Source organism: Barbus barbus (genome assembly GCF_936440315.1).
Source record: "Barbus barbus genome assembly, chromosome: 32".
Taxonomy (NCBI): domain Eukaryota; kingdom Metazoa; phylum Chordata; class Actinopteri; order Cypriniformes; family Cyprinidae; genus Barbus; species Barbus barbus.
Window position 1 is genome coordinate 26,291,688 of NC_136760.1, and position 13,962 is coordinate 26,305,649.

At 36.4% G+C, this 13,962-nt stretch overlaps 1 protein-coding gene across 1 annotated transcript; it reads right to left on the reverse strand.

Annotated features, from left to right (window-relative positions):
• Positions 1–1,940: 1,940 nt before the first annotated feature.
• On the reverse strand, positions 1,941–12,669 carry LOC306852792 (uncharacterized protein). The gene is made up of 11 exons (XM_079389873.1): positions 12,573–12,669; positions 11,762–12,466; positions 9,182–9,217; positions 6,612–7,016; positions 6,405–6,461; positions 5,205–5,338; positions 4,398–4,676; positions 2,963–3,058; positions 2,705–2,855; positions 2,383–2,465; positions 1,941–2,286 (listed from the first exon to the last, which is right to left on the reverse strand). The coding sequence occupies exons 1-11, from the start codon at positions 12,628–12,630 to the stop codon at positions 2,206–2,208; spliced, it is 2,085 nt and encodes a 694-aa protein (XP_079245999.1). The 5' UTR covers positions 12,631–12,669; the 3' UTR covers positions 1,941–2,205.
• Positions 12,670–13,962: the final 1,293 nt, after the last annotated feature.

A 13,962-nucleotide genomic window follows, 5' to 3' on the forward strand; every position in this document is an offset into this window, starting at 1 on the left:
TTATGTTGAAAGCATTAAGCTACTTGATTTATTGACTGGCTTTATTAGCCTGTTTTCTCAATTTTATTCTATATAAAACCAGCAAAATATACTTGTTATATGTTTAGTCCAATCCATCACACAAAGGAAGATACATTTTCTAAACGTATAGATAGTGTATGGAGCGTAACATTCAAGATAAAGATCTGTCTTACCTCAAACAGCTTGTAGCTTATGTGGTTTAGCAGGAAGTTTAAACTGATTTTTAAATGTTTAACATCCGTTTACATATTATGTATTTATGCATTTATTATGAAAACATCAGCAGACAATGACTGCATTCATAAAGAATTTACAGAATGAGTATCACACAGACTAATTATAAATCAGCTGATGCACGAAGAGGTTTCCTTAAAAACCACATATGCCATTTCTTATGCTACTTTAAATAACAAACATTTTGTAATGATTTCATTAGTTAAGTGACTTACTGGTCAGAAAGACTCAGTGATTGCAATACAACGAGATGTCAATCTGCAAAATAAAAAAGAACTCCACTCCACTTTGTTCTGACAGATTTTTTTCCCATCTGTTCAGTGTTAAAGAGGTTCAAAATGAGATTTAGTATTCTGGTAAATTGAATTACATAATATCAAAAAAAAAAAAAAAAAAAGGAAATAAACAAATATTGCAATTTAAGTTAACTGGTTTTAAATTCAAAAAATGCTTCCGGTTTCATTTAACTTCATGCAAATAATTACATTTTTACTTGCATTTCTAAATGAAGCAGGTGTGCACTAAATAGATAAAAGTAACATTTTACTCAGCAACGCACAATTCACAGTTAATTAAATTATTTGAAGCTTTTTTACATTAAAATGGTAACCAGCAATTCAAAATGAAATTGGTTTATTGGAACAGATTAGCAATGCTATACATTTATTAGCCCATATAAAGCATTAAGATGCTTTTAAACATTTCAGAGGTATATGATATTGCAATATTATTTGAGTGTTGATTAGGTTATGTGATGTCAAGTCTCATGTCTGCTTTTTAATATTTACAAAGATGTTTAAAAGACATTTTACATTCTGTATTGTAATCTACTTAAAAAGCATTACTTTCATTTTTCACATACTACAGATCTGGTTAGTTGAAACTCCTGCAGCTGTTATAGATAATTGATAAAACAGAGCATGAGGAGACAAAGAAAATAGAAGGATCAGTGATCATTACTAAAGTGTATGGATGTTGAATTTAAACATAAAGAGTTCTTCCTGTTGAGTGATATTCCTTTTCAGAATACACTAGAAACAAATAGACTTAACTTGACAGTAGATGCAGAAGAAATCATTCATTTTGAGTTCATGGAATGTTAAAAAAATGCAAAAACAAATAAAAACACATGAGAATTAAGGCTTAAGTGAATGAATGCAAAAGCAGCATAAATATGCAGCATGTCTTAAAAATGGTCCAAAATTAGGTTTGTAATGTCATTAACTATTTGAAAAGATATTGTCACATTAATGAACTCTCATGAGCATACTGCAGGAATCCTGGGTGGATGCCAATACGTTATACATCTTAACCACTATAAGCTACTGTAAGACCCCTTTTGTGCTGTTTTATGTTCCTTTTAAAGATTCAAATACAAATAACATTAATCAGTCTTCACATGGAGAGCTGGGACGAAAGTACCATTTTTCAGAAAAACGTCATTTCAAAAGATAATGTTTTATACAGAGATATATTTTCGCTGTGGTCAGTAACTAACAAGTGTGGTCTATCAATATCAGGTGGCATTTTGTACAAATGTAGAATGACTTCCATATAATTTCACTTTGAAGCTAAGTTGCACATTGTTACTTTCAACCCCGTCAGTCGGGACGTAATTAACACACAGATGGGTCAAAATTAACACAACAATACAAGCTTTTTGTTGTGTTACTATTGTTTTTATTCAATATACCTGACTATGACCTTGTTAATATGTAACTGCAAACATGTTTTGTCATTTATCTTTGCAAAAAACAAAAAAAAATTTTTTTTTTATTACATTTTCATTTTAAAAAATTACATTTTCATTTTAAATTTCAGTTTAATCAAATGTAACCAGTGGGTTCCAAAAGTAACATGGCAGTACACACTTGAATTGTTACTAGATATTTGCTTTCAGGTGCAAAGTGGGCAGAAATATTTTATTTCTCTGCTTGAAGGAGAATGATATTATGGCTTTATCTTTTGTGCTTTTCTTAACTTTAGCTCGACGCTGTTTGGCAGACCGTACTTGACCAGCTCCTGTTTTATCTGGAAGGAAAAAAGAAAAAATGGTCACAAATCAAACCTTCCCCATGTTGTCTATTAGCACCACATTTTGTATGAATATTCGTCTTGGTTTCTTACTTGCTGTAAAACTATCTGAATGTTCCCAGTATCTGTTAGGTCAGAAAATGAGGAAAGTTTTGCTTGAAGTCCAAAGATGTACTCTAAAGGGAAAAAAGACATACACACAGAATAATTTGATGAATGTTTACATGTTGTACATAGGCACTGGTTTCTAGTACGGCCAAACAAAACAAGCTACAGTATATGTGGGTGAAATCAAGTTTGACGAGTATGTTGTGTTGAGACGTGTCATAACATTGGTTTGTAAAATAATCTTTTTCTGGGTATAACACATTTTACAATGAACACATTGATATTAATGGGTGAGTAGCAAGGTTACCTTTGTTTGACTCTGATCCACCGTCCACCCTGAAGGCCCATCGACCGGGAACATTGACATTACTGGAGTTCCTGAGGCTTGAGATGAAGCTGCCATTGATTGATCCAGGAATCACAAAGTATTCCATGGAGTTTTCTGTGTCATAACCAGCCTGAAAGTGCATCAAATATTATTCATATAAACAGTATAGAGGACATATACTTTTCAACAGCAGTGAATAGTAACATTTTGTTCTAAATATTGAAAAGTTTATTTTACCTGCACCGGATGTCCAGTTACATCAATATCACCATAATTCATCAGAATAAATGAAAAATTGCGGCCTGAAATTAAAACCACTTGAAACGATGTTTCCTGAAAAGATTGAAAAAGATAATCACTATAAACCTAGTGTTCACTGTTTATGAGCATTATTACACAGCTCTCAGGAAAACTTGATTCTGATTGGTCAGTCGAGGCATCCCTGATAACAACTGTCGTCATTAGCAACATCCCATAACACCAATAATCTGTGTATTTGAGGCCAGCAATTATTTCACATCTCTCATAACACACCACCACACTCTCTCATTCAAGTCCTATTATCTTGTATCTCAGTAAATGATTATTTACTGTAAACTGAAACATTAATTGATAGTAGGCCTTCAGTACTATTGTTGGGGTTATCAGTTTGCCAGAAACGATTGTTGCGCACGGTAATAAATTTAAGGATTTAAGATTTTTAAATCTTTCTTCTCAAATAACGTATTATGTCCTAGTCTTTATTATTGTGGTGAAGCTGTGTAATTGTGACAGTACATTATGCCTTAATTGTCCATCTTGTCTGTCCATTTGAGAAAATAAACAAATGTTGCAATTTAAGTTAACTGGTTTTAAATTCAAAACATGCTTCCAGTTTTACAACTTCATACAAATAATTACATTTTTACTTGTATGTCTAAATGAAGCAGGTGTGCACTAAACAAATAAATGTAACATTTTACTCAGAAATGCACAAATGTAAATTAAATTATTTGAAGCTTTTTTGACATTAAAATAGGAACCAGCAATTCAAAATGAAATCGGCATATTGGAACAGATTTGCAATGCTATACAACATCATTTCTGTGCCCTTATTAGCCCATATAAAGTATTAAGATGCTTTTAACCATTTCAGAATGAGGTGTATGATATTGCGATATTATTTGAGTGTTGATTAGGTTATGTGATGTCAAGCCTCATGTCTGTTTTTTAATATTTACAAAGATGTTTAAAATACTTTTTACATTCTGTATTGTAATCTACTTTTGAATGTTCTCATCACTGAAAATATCGAGGCTGTTTAAAAGCAGAAGTATGTAATAGTATGTTTTTCGTAAATTTGGTTAAAGCAAAAGGAGTTTACAGGTTTACTTTCATTATTCACATACTACAGATCTGGTTAGTTGACACTCCTGCAGCTCTTGCAAACAATTGATAAAACAGAGCATGAGGAGACCAAGAAAATAGAAGGATCAGTGATCATTACTAAAGTGTACGGATGTTGAACATAAAGAGTTCTTCCTGTTGAGTGACATTCCTTTTCAGAATACACTATCAAATAGGCTGTGTAATAAGTTGGATAATGAACACATAATGTGTTCAATAAAGTATTTTAAAACTGAATTGTGGATTAAGTAAAAGCAGTCACATTTGAGAAGAATATCAAACTTACTGTGCTGGTCAAAGGATAGTAAGCAACTTTATTCCACGTTGCAACAAAGACCCAAGAAGCGCTGAAGCTCAGATTTGGGAAATGTTTGTTTATATCCTGAGTGGCACGTGTGAGAACATTTCCACTGGAGTACTGATGATATGAAACAACACCTCTGAGTCGGTTGTCAAGGTCAGTCCAGAGACCAGCAATTATATCTTGGCTTCCATAAGTGGGAAATGAGTAGGGAACATATTCGTTCGAAGCCTGTTTGAATGTGAGGTATCCATTATTATTCACCTGAAACATGAGAAACACTGTCAAAATCAAATAATAATAATACATTACATTACATTTATATAGCACTTTTCTAAGCACTTAAAGCGCTTTACACTGTGAGGGGTATCTCCTCATCTACCACCAGTGTGCAGCATCCACCTGGATGATGCAACGGCAGCCATAGTGTGCCAGAATGCCCACCACACAGCAGCATGATGGTCAGAGGCCAATGGGCAAATTTGGCCCAACAAATTTGGGATTTTTAATGTAGACAGAGAGTCAGGAGCCCGGTCACTACTGGGACGTTAGGACCCACACAGACCATAGAGTGAGCACCCCCTGCTGGCCTCACTAACACCTCGTCCAGCAGCTACCTAGTTTCCCCCATCGTCTCCCATCCAGGTACTGACCAGGCTCAATCCTGCTTAGCTTCAGTCTTGGGCTGCAGGGTGATATGGCTGCCGGTCAAAATCACTGATCACAGATCAGTTTATAAAGAATTCACCACTCACAATTAGATTTAAAATGAAGATGGAATCAAATTCTTACATAAATCTGCCGGTATGTGCGGCCAAAGAATAGAAATGGACTCGACAGCTGAATAACAGAAGAGCTTCCGTCTTCAACAGCAGTATTGTTTGTGTCTCCTGCTGCTGAGCCGAATGGATAGAATATTGCTGGTGCTGCCAATAGAATGAACAAAAAATATTTTTATTTACATTTCTGTATACTGATGTTTACATTTCACACTGATTTATGAGGCTCATTTTGATGATGATGACCTTTGGGGTGGTGGATGTGACAAATGTTTTGACCACTGTAATTCTCTATATCATGGTCTTGCAAAGGTCTTTGAAGAAACTAAAGACTTGAAGAAATAAAAATCTAAATGAAAATACAGAACCTGTACATTATGCCTGTTCTGAATCAGTTCCTCCTGCTTTGGTGCAAATGAAAGTTACAACAGGCGCACTGGAGGGGCCAAAACAAATTGAATGGTTTTGTAGGTAGAGGTCACAGACAATTGCTCTCTTCCTATCCTTCCTGACTGATTGGTCTCTAGTTTTGTGCTTTGTTAGGGTCTTTGTGAAGATTTGTAGCATGAGGCAGTACCTGCAACCCAATCAGGTTGCACAGGTAGTCCATTCATACATGCCATCTTAAAGAGGTTTGGTGTGTCTCCCTGCAGAGTTTTAAGAGCAAGCAGGAGAAATTCTCAGAGCCATTGTCAGACCTAATGTTGGACCCCATGTGGCCAGAGTGTGTAGGCAGTTTCTGGATGACAAAGACATTGATGCTACTGACAGGCCCTTATGTTCCCCTGACCTGAATCCAGTTGAGCAGCTCTGGGATGTTATGTATCAAAGCATCCATAAGTTGCACCACAAACTGTCCAGGAACTCTGATTCAAATCTGGCAGGAGATACCCAGGACACCATCTGCCATTTCATCAGCAGTGGGCCTAGACACTGCTGACTTACATTGTCAGTTGCTTTGATGAAATTCATGTACATTCTTTTAAATTTTTATTTAGATTTTCTGTGTGACTTTGAATCCAGCACTCAATAGGTTGATGATTTTGGTTTCCATTGACCATTGTGTAATTTGTTGAGAACATAATGATGTAACAGTGTATATAAGCAAAGTCACAAACATCAGACATAAGAAACAAACAAACACACCCCTACTAAATGATAGATTCCATGATACATTCAGCAGTCAGTAGAAGGTATAGAATGCTACATTTACCTGCCAAGGTTAGCTCTGGAGTTACAGTATGGTTACTGAGACTAATATTCCTAACATCTGTGGGGGAAAAAGAAAATTAACAGATGCATCAATTGCATACGTACAAAAGGCAAATGCTGATGTATTTATCTCCACAGTATGGCAAAAACAGACAGATCTAACAAACTCATTGATGTAATACTTTACACAAATGCTAAATATGCTTACCTGCACAGTATGCCAAATAGCAGTTAACGGCCCTTACAAACTCATAGACATAAAAACCTCCTGGACAAGCTTTCACTTTAATGGGACTTGATTGGAAATAGCAGCAGTTATTGTTCCAGTGACCGCAGACACTACGGGTCACCACTCCATCCTCAATTTGTGGGTGTGTTCCGTTCAGCCACAGTGGGGCATGAGTGCCGCAGCTTAGCTGATCAACACATGTGTCTGGCATCTGAACACTCTGACCCCGAATGAAGAGACGGTACCAACCAACCCAGTTGACATCTCTGTCACACAATAATTTAGAGGTATATTTAGCATAATATGATGATTGTAATTGATTGTTGGTGGCTCTCCGTAAATCATCCAACACAGTGTAGTTATAGCAGGGGTCATAGGGGAGGGCTGTGAAAAACATAAAAAAATAATAATTGAAATTACTATTCATATTATACACTTGTGGCTTGGGATCTACTTTTTTAACTACTTTCAATGAGTTTTAAGTTATACACAGCAAATTGTAAAACATCTCTTCATTTAGAAAAGACAAAACAGGGGTGTAACCCCGGTGTCCTGGCCAAATTCCCTCTACTGGCCTTTGTCTATCATGGCCTCCTAATAATCCCCATACACTTGATTGGCTCAATGACTCTCTCTCCTCTCCACCTGTAGCTGGTGTGTGGTGAGCGCACTGGCGCCGTTGTACTGTGGCTGCTGTCACATCATCCAAGTGCTGCACACTGGTGGTGGTTGAGGAGAGACCCCCCCAACATGATTGTAAAGCGCTTTGGGTGTACAGCAATACACAATAAAGCGCTATATAAATGCATCATTCATTCATTCATTCTAAACAGTTGAGCAATCCTACTAGTAATTTTGGATGATAGTAATAAAGTTTCTCTAATGTTTCTTTAACATTTTTACAAACATGTTAGCAATTTTTAATCAAAATAATCCAAACATACCATCACAAATCTTATGAAGGAATAAATTAAGTGTAAATAACGATAGATGCTATTTACACTAAATGCAATTATCAATAGATGCAATTTACAGTCATAGCAATTAGATGCTATTTACACTAAGTGAACATAGCATATTCTCAGCAATAGATACTATTTACAATAGATATATGCAATTTACACTAAGAACAATGGATTCTATGTACACTAAGTAAAAAAACAAATAGCAGTATTTTAGCGATATGCTGATTAGACTAAGTGCACATAGCCATAGATTATATACACTATATTAAAATAGCATGATTTTCTGCTATTTATACTACTTGTTGCAAATAGTGGCAATTACCTGCACCTCAATATTGTAGTACATTATTAAACAGAATTCAATAATCATGTATTGATTGTATTAAATGGATGCCACTTTATTGAGACAATAAAGGGATTGTGTAAATTGGGACAACCTACACCTAACAAACCCTACCCAATACTTTATTTTCAACTTTCCAATTATTTGATTCATTTTTATGGAAAATAATTGGCATTCTTGTGTGTTATGAGATTTGAAAAGGGAGGGAAAAAAACTCTAATAGGCAGATTCAAACCTGGGTCGATCGCATCAAAAAGCATGCGCAACCATCTACAACACTAGATCTACTGTTAGGTTTTTTTGTAGATCTTTTGTAGTGTTGACTAGCCAAATCACACGTTGGTGAGCAGAGTTAGTGTAAATAGCCTCTGCCAAGAAGGTAAATAGACGCTCCGATAAAGTAATGTGCCCATATTATGCTATTTTAAAAGTATGCTACTTTAAAATTTTGTTTTGGAGGTCACCTACAATAGGTTTACATGCATCCAAGGTCAAAATACTTTTCTCATTTTCTCATAATATAGACTAGCAGCATCCCCTCTTTTCTAACAGTGTCCAAAATGGTTTAATCAAGGATCCAGTCTCTCTAAAACCCTCTTTCCGAGAGCCTGTGCTCTGATTGGTCAGTCAGCTCAGTCTGTTGTGACCACTTAGAACAGATCTGAATGTCTTTTTCGCCCTTGATCATTAATTCAAATTTAAATAAATGTATTCCTACCACTCTACTTTATCGCTGTGTCTGATTTAAAGATTAAAGATGACCATGGCAAGCAGCTCAGATGGCTTGTGTGCATTATACAGTTTTAATAACAATATATTAAATTCTCAAATTCAGAAAATCCCCAAAAGTACAATCAGCACCACAGACATAACTTCTTTGTAAGACTTGCCATAAAACAAGCCAGCAAACTACAAACTCAAGCCCATGTCTGCCAAACATGACTAGAACCTTCTATGGGAACCCAATGGTTTAGATGAGGCCAAAATTGGGTGTTTGGAGACAAACATTTCATGATGATCAAATCAGAGATAAAACCAGAATGTCAAAGTCCTTCTTCTGCAGAATTATTCTTCTGTAAAGCAGATGCTTTGACATACAATGCTAGAAAAATACCTCCTCAGCACTGTGAAGTCCAAATGCGAGTCTGATGAAGATCTGAATGGTTTTTACAAATATCAGTCTCATAATTGCAGTAATTCTGACGTGAATGTATACTGTTAATGTAAAGGTCTGTAATTACCTGTCGATGGCTTTGCAGTTGTTGTTGCTGTTGTGCCTAATAAAGAAAAAAGAGCATTAAGTCACAAAGGCATCAGAATTGACAAATATGTTTTAGATAAAAAAATATTGCAGTAGACATCAAAGGGGGCTTGAGCACCTGCGCTTTTTCTTCCTCGAGAAAGTGCCCTTTTTTCTGAGGTGATATATATGTGCATATTCAACCCGAATTCCAGAAATGTTGAGACGTTTTTTGAATTTGATTAAAATGACAACTAAAAGACTTTCAAATCACATGAGCCACAATAGAACATAGATAACATAAATGTTTAAACTGAAACATTTTACAATTTTATGCACAAAATGAGCTCATTTCAAATTTGATGCCTGATACAGGTCTTAAAATAGTTGGGACGGGAGCATGTTTACCATGGTGCAGCATCTCCTCTTCTTTTCAAAACAGTTTGAAGATGTGGAGTTTTGGTGTGCCGATATAGGTTTCCAGCTGCTGGAGAGTTTGTGGTCATCTTTGACGTATTTTTTGTTTAATGATGAGCCAACTGTTCTCTATAGGTGAAAGATCTGGACTGCAGGCAGGCCAATTCAGCACACGGACTCTTCTACTACGAAGCCCTACTGTTGTAACAGCTGCAGTATGTGGTTTTGCATTGTCCTGCTGAAATACACGTTGTCTGGAGGGGAGCATATGTTGCTCTAAAACCTTCAAATACCTTTCAGTATTCATAGTGCCTTCCGAAACATGCAAGCTGTCCATACCGTATGCACTTATGCACCTCACCATATGATACCATCAGAGATGCTGGCTTTTGAACTGAATGCTGATAACACGCTGGAAGGTCTCCCTTCTCTGTAGCTTGGAGGACACTGCGTCTGTGATTTCCAACAACAATGTCAAATTTGGACTCATCTGACCATAGAACACTTTTCCACCTTGAAATTGTCAATTTTAAATGGATTACAAGACATGACGGCGCTTCTGGACCATGTTAACATATAGCTTCCTTTTTGCATGATAGAGCTTTAGTTGGCATCTGTAAATGGCACGGCGGACTGTGTTTACGGACAGTGGTTTCTGGAAGTATTCTTGGGCCCATTTAGTAATGTCAATGACAGAATCATGCCGATGAGTGATGCAGTGTTGTCTGAGGGCCTGAAGACCACGGGCATCCAAAAAAGGTCTTCAGACTTGTCCCTTATGCACAGAGATTTCTCCAGTTTCTCTGAATCTTTTGATGATGTTATGCACTGTAGATGATGAGATTTGCAAAGCCTTTGCAATTATGTTGAGGAACATGCTTTTTAAAGTATTCCACAATCATTTGATGCACTCTTTCACAGATTGGAGAGCCTCTGCCCATCTTTACTTCTGAGAGACTCTGCCTCTCTAAGACATCCCTTTTATAGCTAATCATGTTACAGACCTGATGTCAATTAACTTACTTAGTTGCTAGCTGTTCTCCCAGCTGAATCCTTTCAAACTTTCTTGCTTTCTCAGCCCTTTGTTGCCCCTTTACCAACTTTTTTAGACCTGTAGCAGGCATCAAATTTGAAATGAGCTCATTTAGTGGGTACAAGTGTAAAATTTCTCCATTTAAACATTTGTTATGTTATCTATGTAATATTGTGAAAAAATATTTGCTCATGTGATTTGAAAGTCTTTTAGTTTTCATTTTATTCTATCCATCTATATATATATATATATATATATATATATATATATATATGTGTGTGTGTGTGTGTGTGTGTGTGTGTGTGTGTGTATGTATGTATGTATGTATGTATTGCACACAGCTTTCCCTGTCAAGCAAATAAAGAATCTAAATATCAGGTCAGGTCAGGAAATGTTGAGACTCTGTCAAGTTATGTCTTTCTCCACGCAGCACAGCAGTGTAGCACACATTGATCGGCACATCACAAACACGCAGAGAGCCGCAGAAGTGAAGCCCTCGCTCCCTTTCCAGCTGTGTTTGTCTTGCTGTGGAGGTGAGTGGTGAAGAACGAAAGACTAAGCTAACTGTGCCTTGAATTTACAGCTGATTATCCAAAAGAAAAAAAGAGTTAATTTCACTTGCTAACATCAATGACTCATGAGCTACCAGGTAATAAGTTAGCTAAAGTTTAGCTAAGGCAATATAACATGGGCATACAGGCTAACCTAATGGAGAAACATCAGCTGAATACAGTAAAAATAATAACGTCATCAGAATCGGCACATTAATATGCAAATCAGTAATTAAAATGTAATAATTAGCATTTGACACAAGGCATTTCAGATGAAAAGGATAAACAAAATAACTACAGTATTTCACCTCAGAACTTCCCCTGTTATTAGTTAATGACTTGCATGAAGAGTCTTTTCCCTTGAAATGTTATGTTTAAATATGCAAACAGCTTGTATTGGTTAATTTAGCAGACGTCTATAGAGAAGCAAACAGAGAAGAAAGACTATATTGTAACTTCTGTATCATGCTGACATTAAATTATAAAACATTTCTATGATACATAAAATTTTTTGCAGAGGTTCTTGGGTTTGTTCAGTTCACACCACAGATCTGATTCTAATTCAAAGGTCAATAATTACCTGCCAGAGATGTTGATACTGATATTGCTGAAGTAGATGTTATTGCTGCAAATATTGTTGATGCAGATGTTGTTGTACGTGTTGTTGTCAATGCAGATGTTGTGGGTGATGTTGTTGTTGTTGTTGTCGTCACTGCAGATATTGTTGCAGCAGGAGTTGTTGGTACAGATGTTGTTGTCGCTGCTGCTGATGTTGTTGCAGCAGGTGTTGTTGGTACAGATGTTGTTGCAGCAGGTGTTGTTGGTACAGATGTTGTTGTCACTGCAGATGTTGTTGTAGTAGGGGTTGTTGTTGCAGATGTTGTTGTCGCTGCTGCTGATGTTGTTGCAGCAGGTGTTGTTGGTACAGATGTTGTTGTCGCTGCAGATGTTGTTGCAGATGTTGCTGTCGCTGCAGATGTTGTTGCAGCAGGGATTGTTGGTACAGATGTTGTTGTCGCTGCAGATGTTGTTGCAGCAGGGGTTGTTGGTACAGATGTTGTTGTCGCTGCAGATGTTGTTGCAGCAGATGTTGTTGGTACAGATGTTGTTGTCGCTGCAGATGTTGTTGTAGCAGGTGTTGTTGTTGCAGATGATATTGTCGCTGCAGATGTTGTTGTAGCAGGAGTTGTTGTTGCAGATGTTGTTGTCGCTGCTGCTGATGTTGTTGCAGCAGGTGTTGTTGGTACAGATGTTGTTGGTGGTGGAGATGATGTTTGAGCTATGGCTGTTAAGGAGAAAGAGATATGGTTAAATTCAGAAATAAAAATCTGAAATGTATGCATTTTTACAAACACATTAACACTAAAAATTAAATGGGAGCAAAGTCTTACTGAGAGACATGACTGATATGAACACCAACAGATGTTGTGAAACCAGAGACAGTCTCATGATGATCAAGTCAGGAAAAACCAGGAGGTTAGGAGTCCTTCTTCTGTAATCAGAGAGCATTAAAGCATCAGCCATTTATTATAAATGCAGTTACACCAGTGTCACCATAGAATATGATTAATAAAAACCCTTATAACAAATCAGATAATTCAGTCAGATCTGTGTGGAGTCATGTACAGCCATTCAAATACAGCTAATATTCAATGTTTAATTATTATTAAATTATTGAACATTTTTTTAAATATGTGTTTAGCTTATGATTGATTATGATGTACATATTGTGTATATACATTACACTCTACACTGCTGTATGTACAATTGAACAAGTGCATCTTAATTGCACCACAAAGTATATACACAAAACAACATTAACAAAACTTTTGTTTTTGCCCCCATTTTTCATGAGCTGAACTCAAAGATCTAAGACTTTTTCTATGTACACAAAAGGCCTATTTCTCTCAAATATTGTTCAGAAATCTGTCTAAAGCTGTGTTAGTGAGCACTTCTCCTTCGCCTAGATAATCCATCCACCTCACAAGATGCTGATTAGACAGCATGATTATTGCAAAGGTGTGCCTTAGGCTGGCCACAATAAAAGGCCACTCTAAAATGTGCAGTTTTATCACAGCACAATGCCACAGATGTCGCAAGTTTTGAGTGAGCGTGCAATTGGCCTAACCCCTAATACAGTAACACTGCACATTAGGCAGCCGAGTCTGCATATACAAATAAACAACATAGTTACGACAAACATTACAAACAAACATATAACCAGTTAAAAACAATTACACACAGTGACGTTGTTCTCTATATTACATAGTAAGGACTTAAAATAATTGTAAGACACCAAGTTTTATCTCCTTTTGGAGAAGGTTCCAATCTGAGGCAGCAGCATACTTAAAAGAGGTTTTACCAAACTCAGTTCTGACAAAGGGCACACAGAGATTATAATTTGATTGAGAACGTAATGAATGATTTCCAAACAAAGTCCTTTGCATAAAACAACAGAGATAATTTGGCAAATTACCCAAAATTGCCTTATATATCAACAAGTGCCAATGCATTTTTCTCTGAATTCTCAAGGAAGGCCATGCAACTCTTTCATATAATTCACAGTGATGGGTTAAAAATTTACAATCAGTTATAAATCTCAGCGCACCGTGGTACAAAGCATCCAAGGAAGAAAGAAGATAAGAGGGGGCATGCTGGTAAACCACATCCCTATAATCGAGAATCGGTAGAAATGTAGCAGACACAAATTTTTTCCTCACCTTAAATAGGAAACGTGACTTATTTCTGAAGTAAAACACTAACTTCTTCTTAATTTTTTAC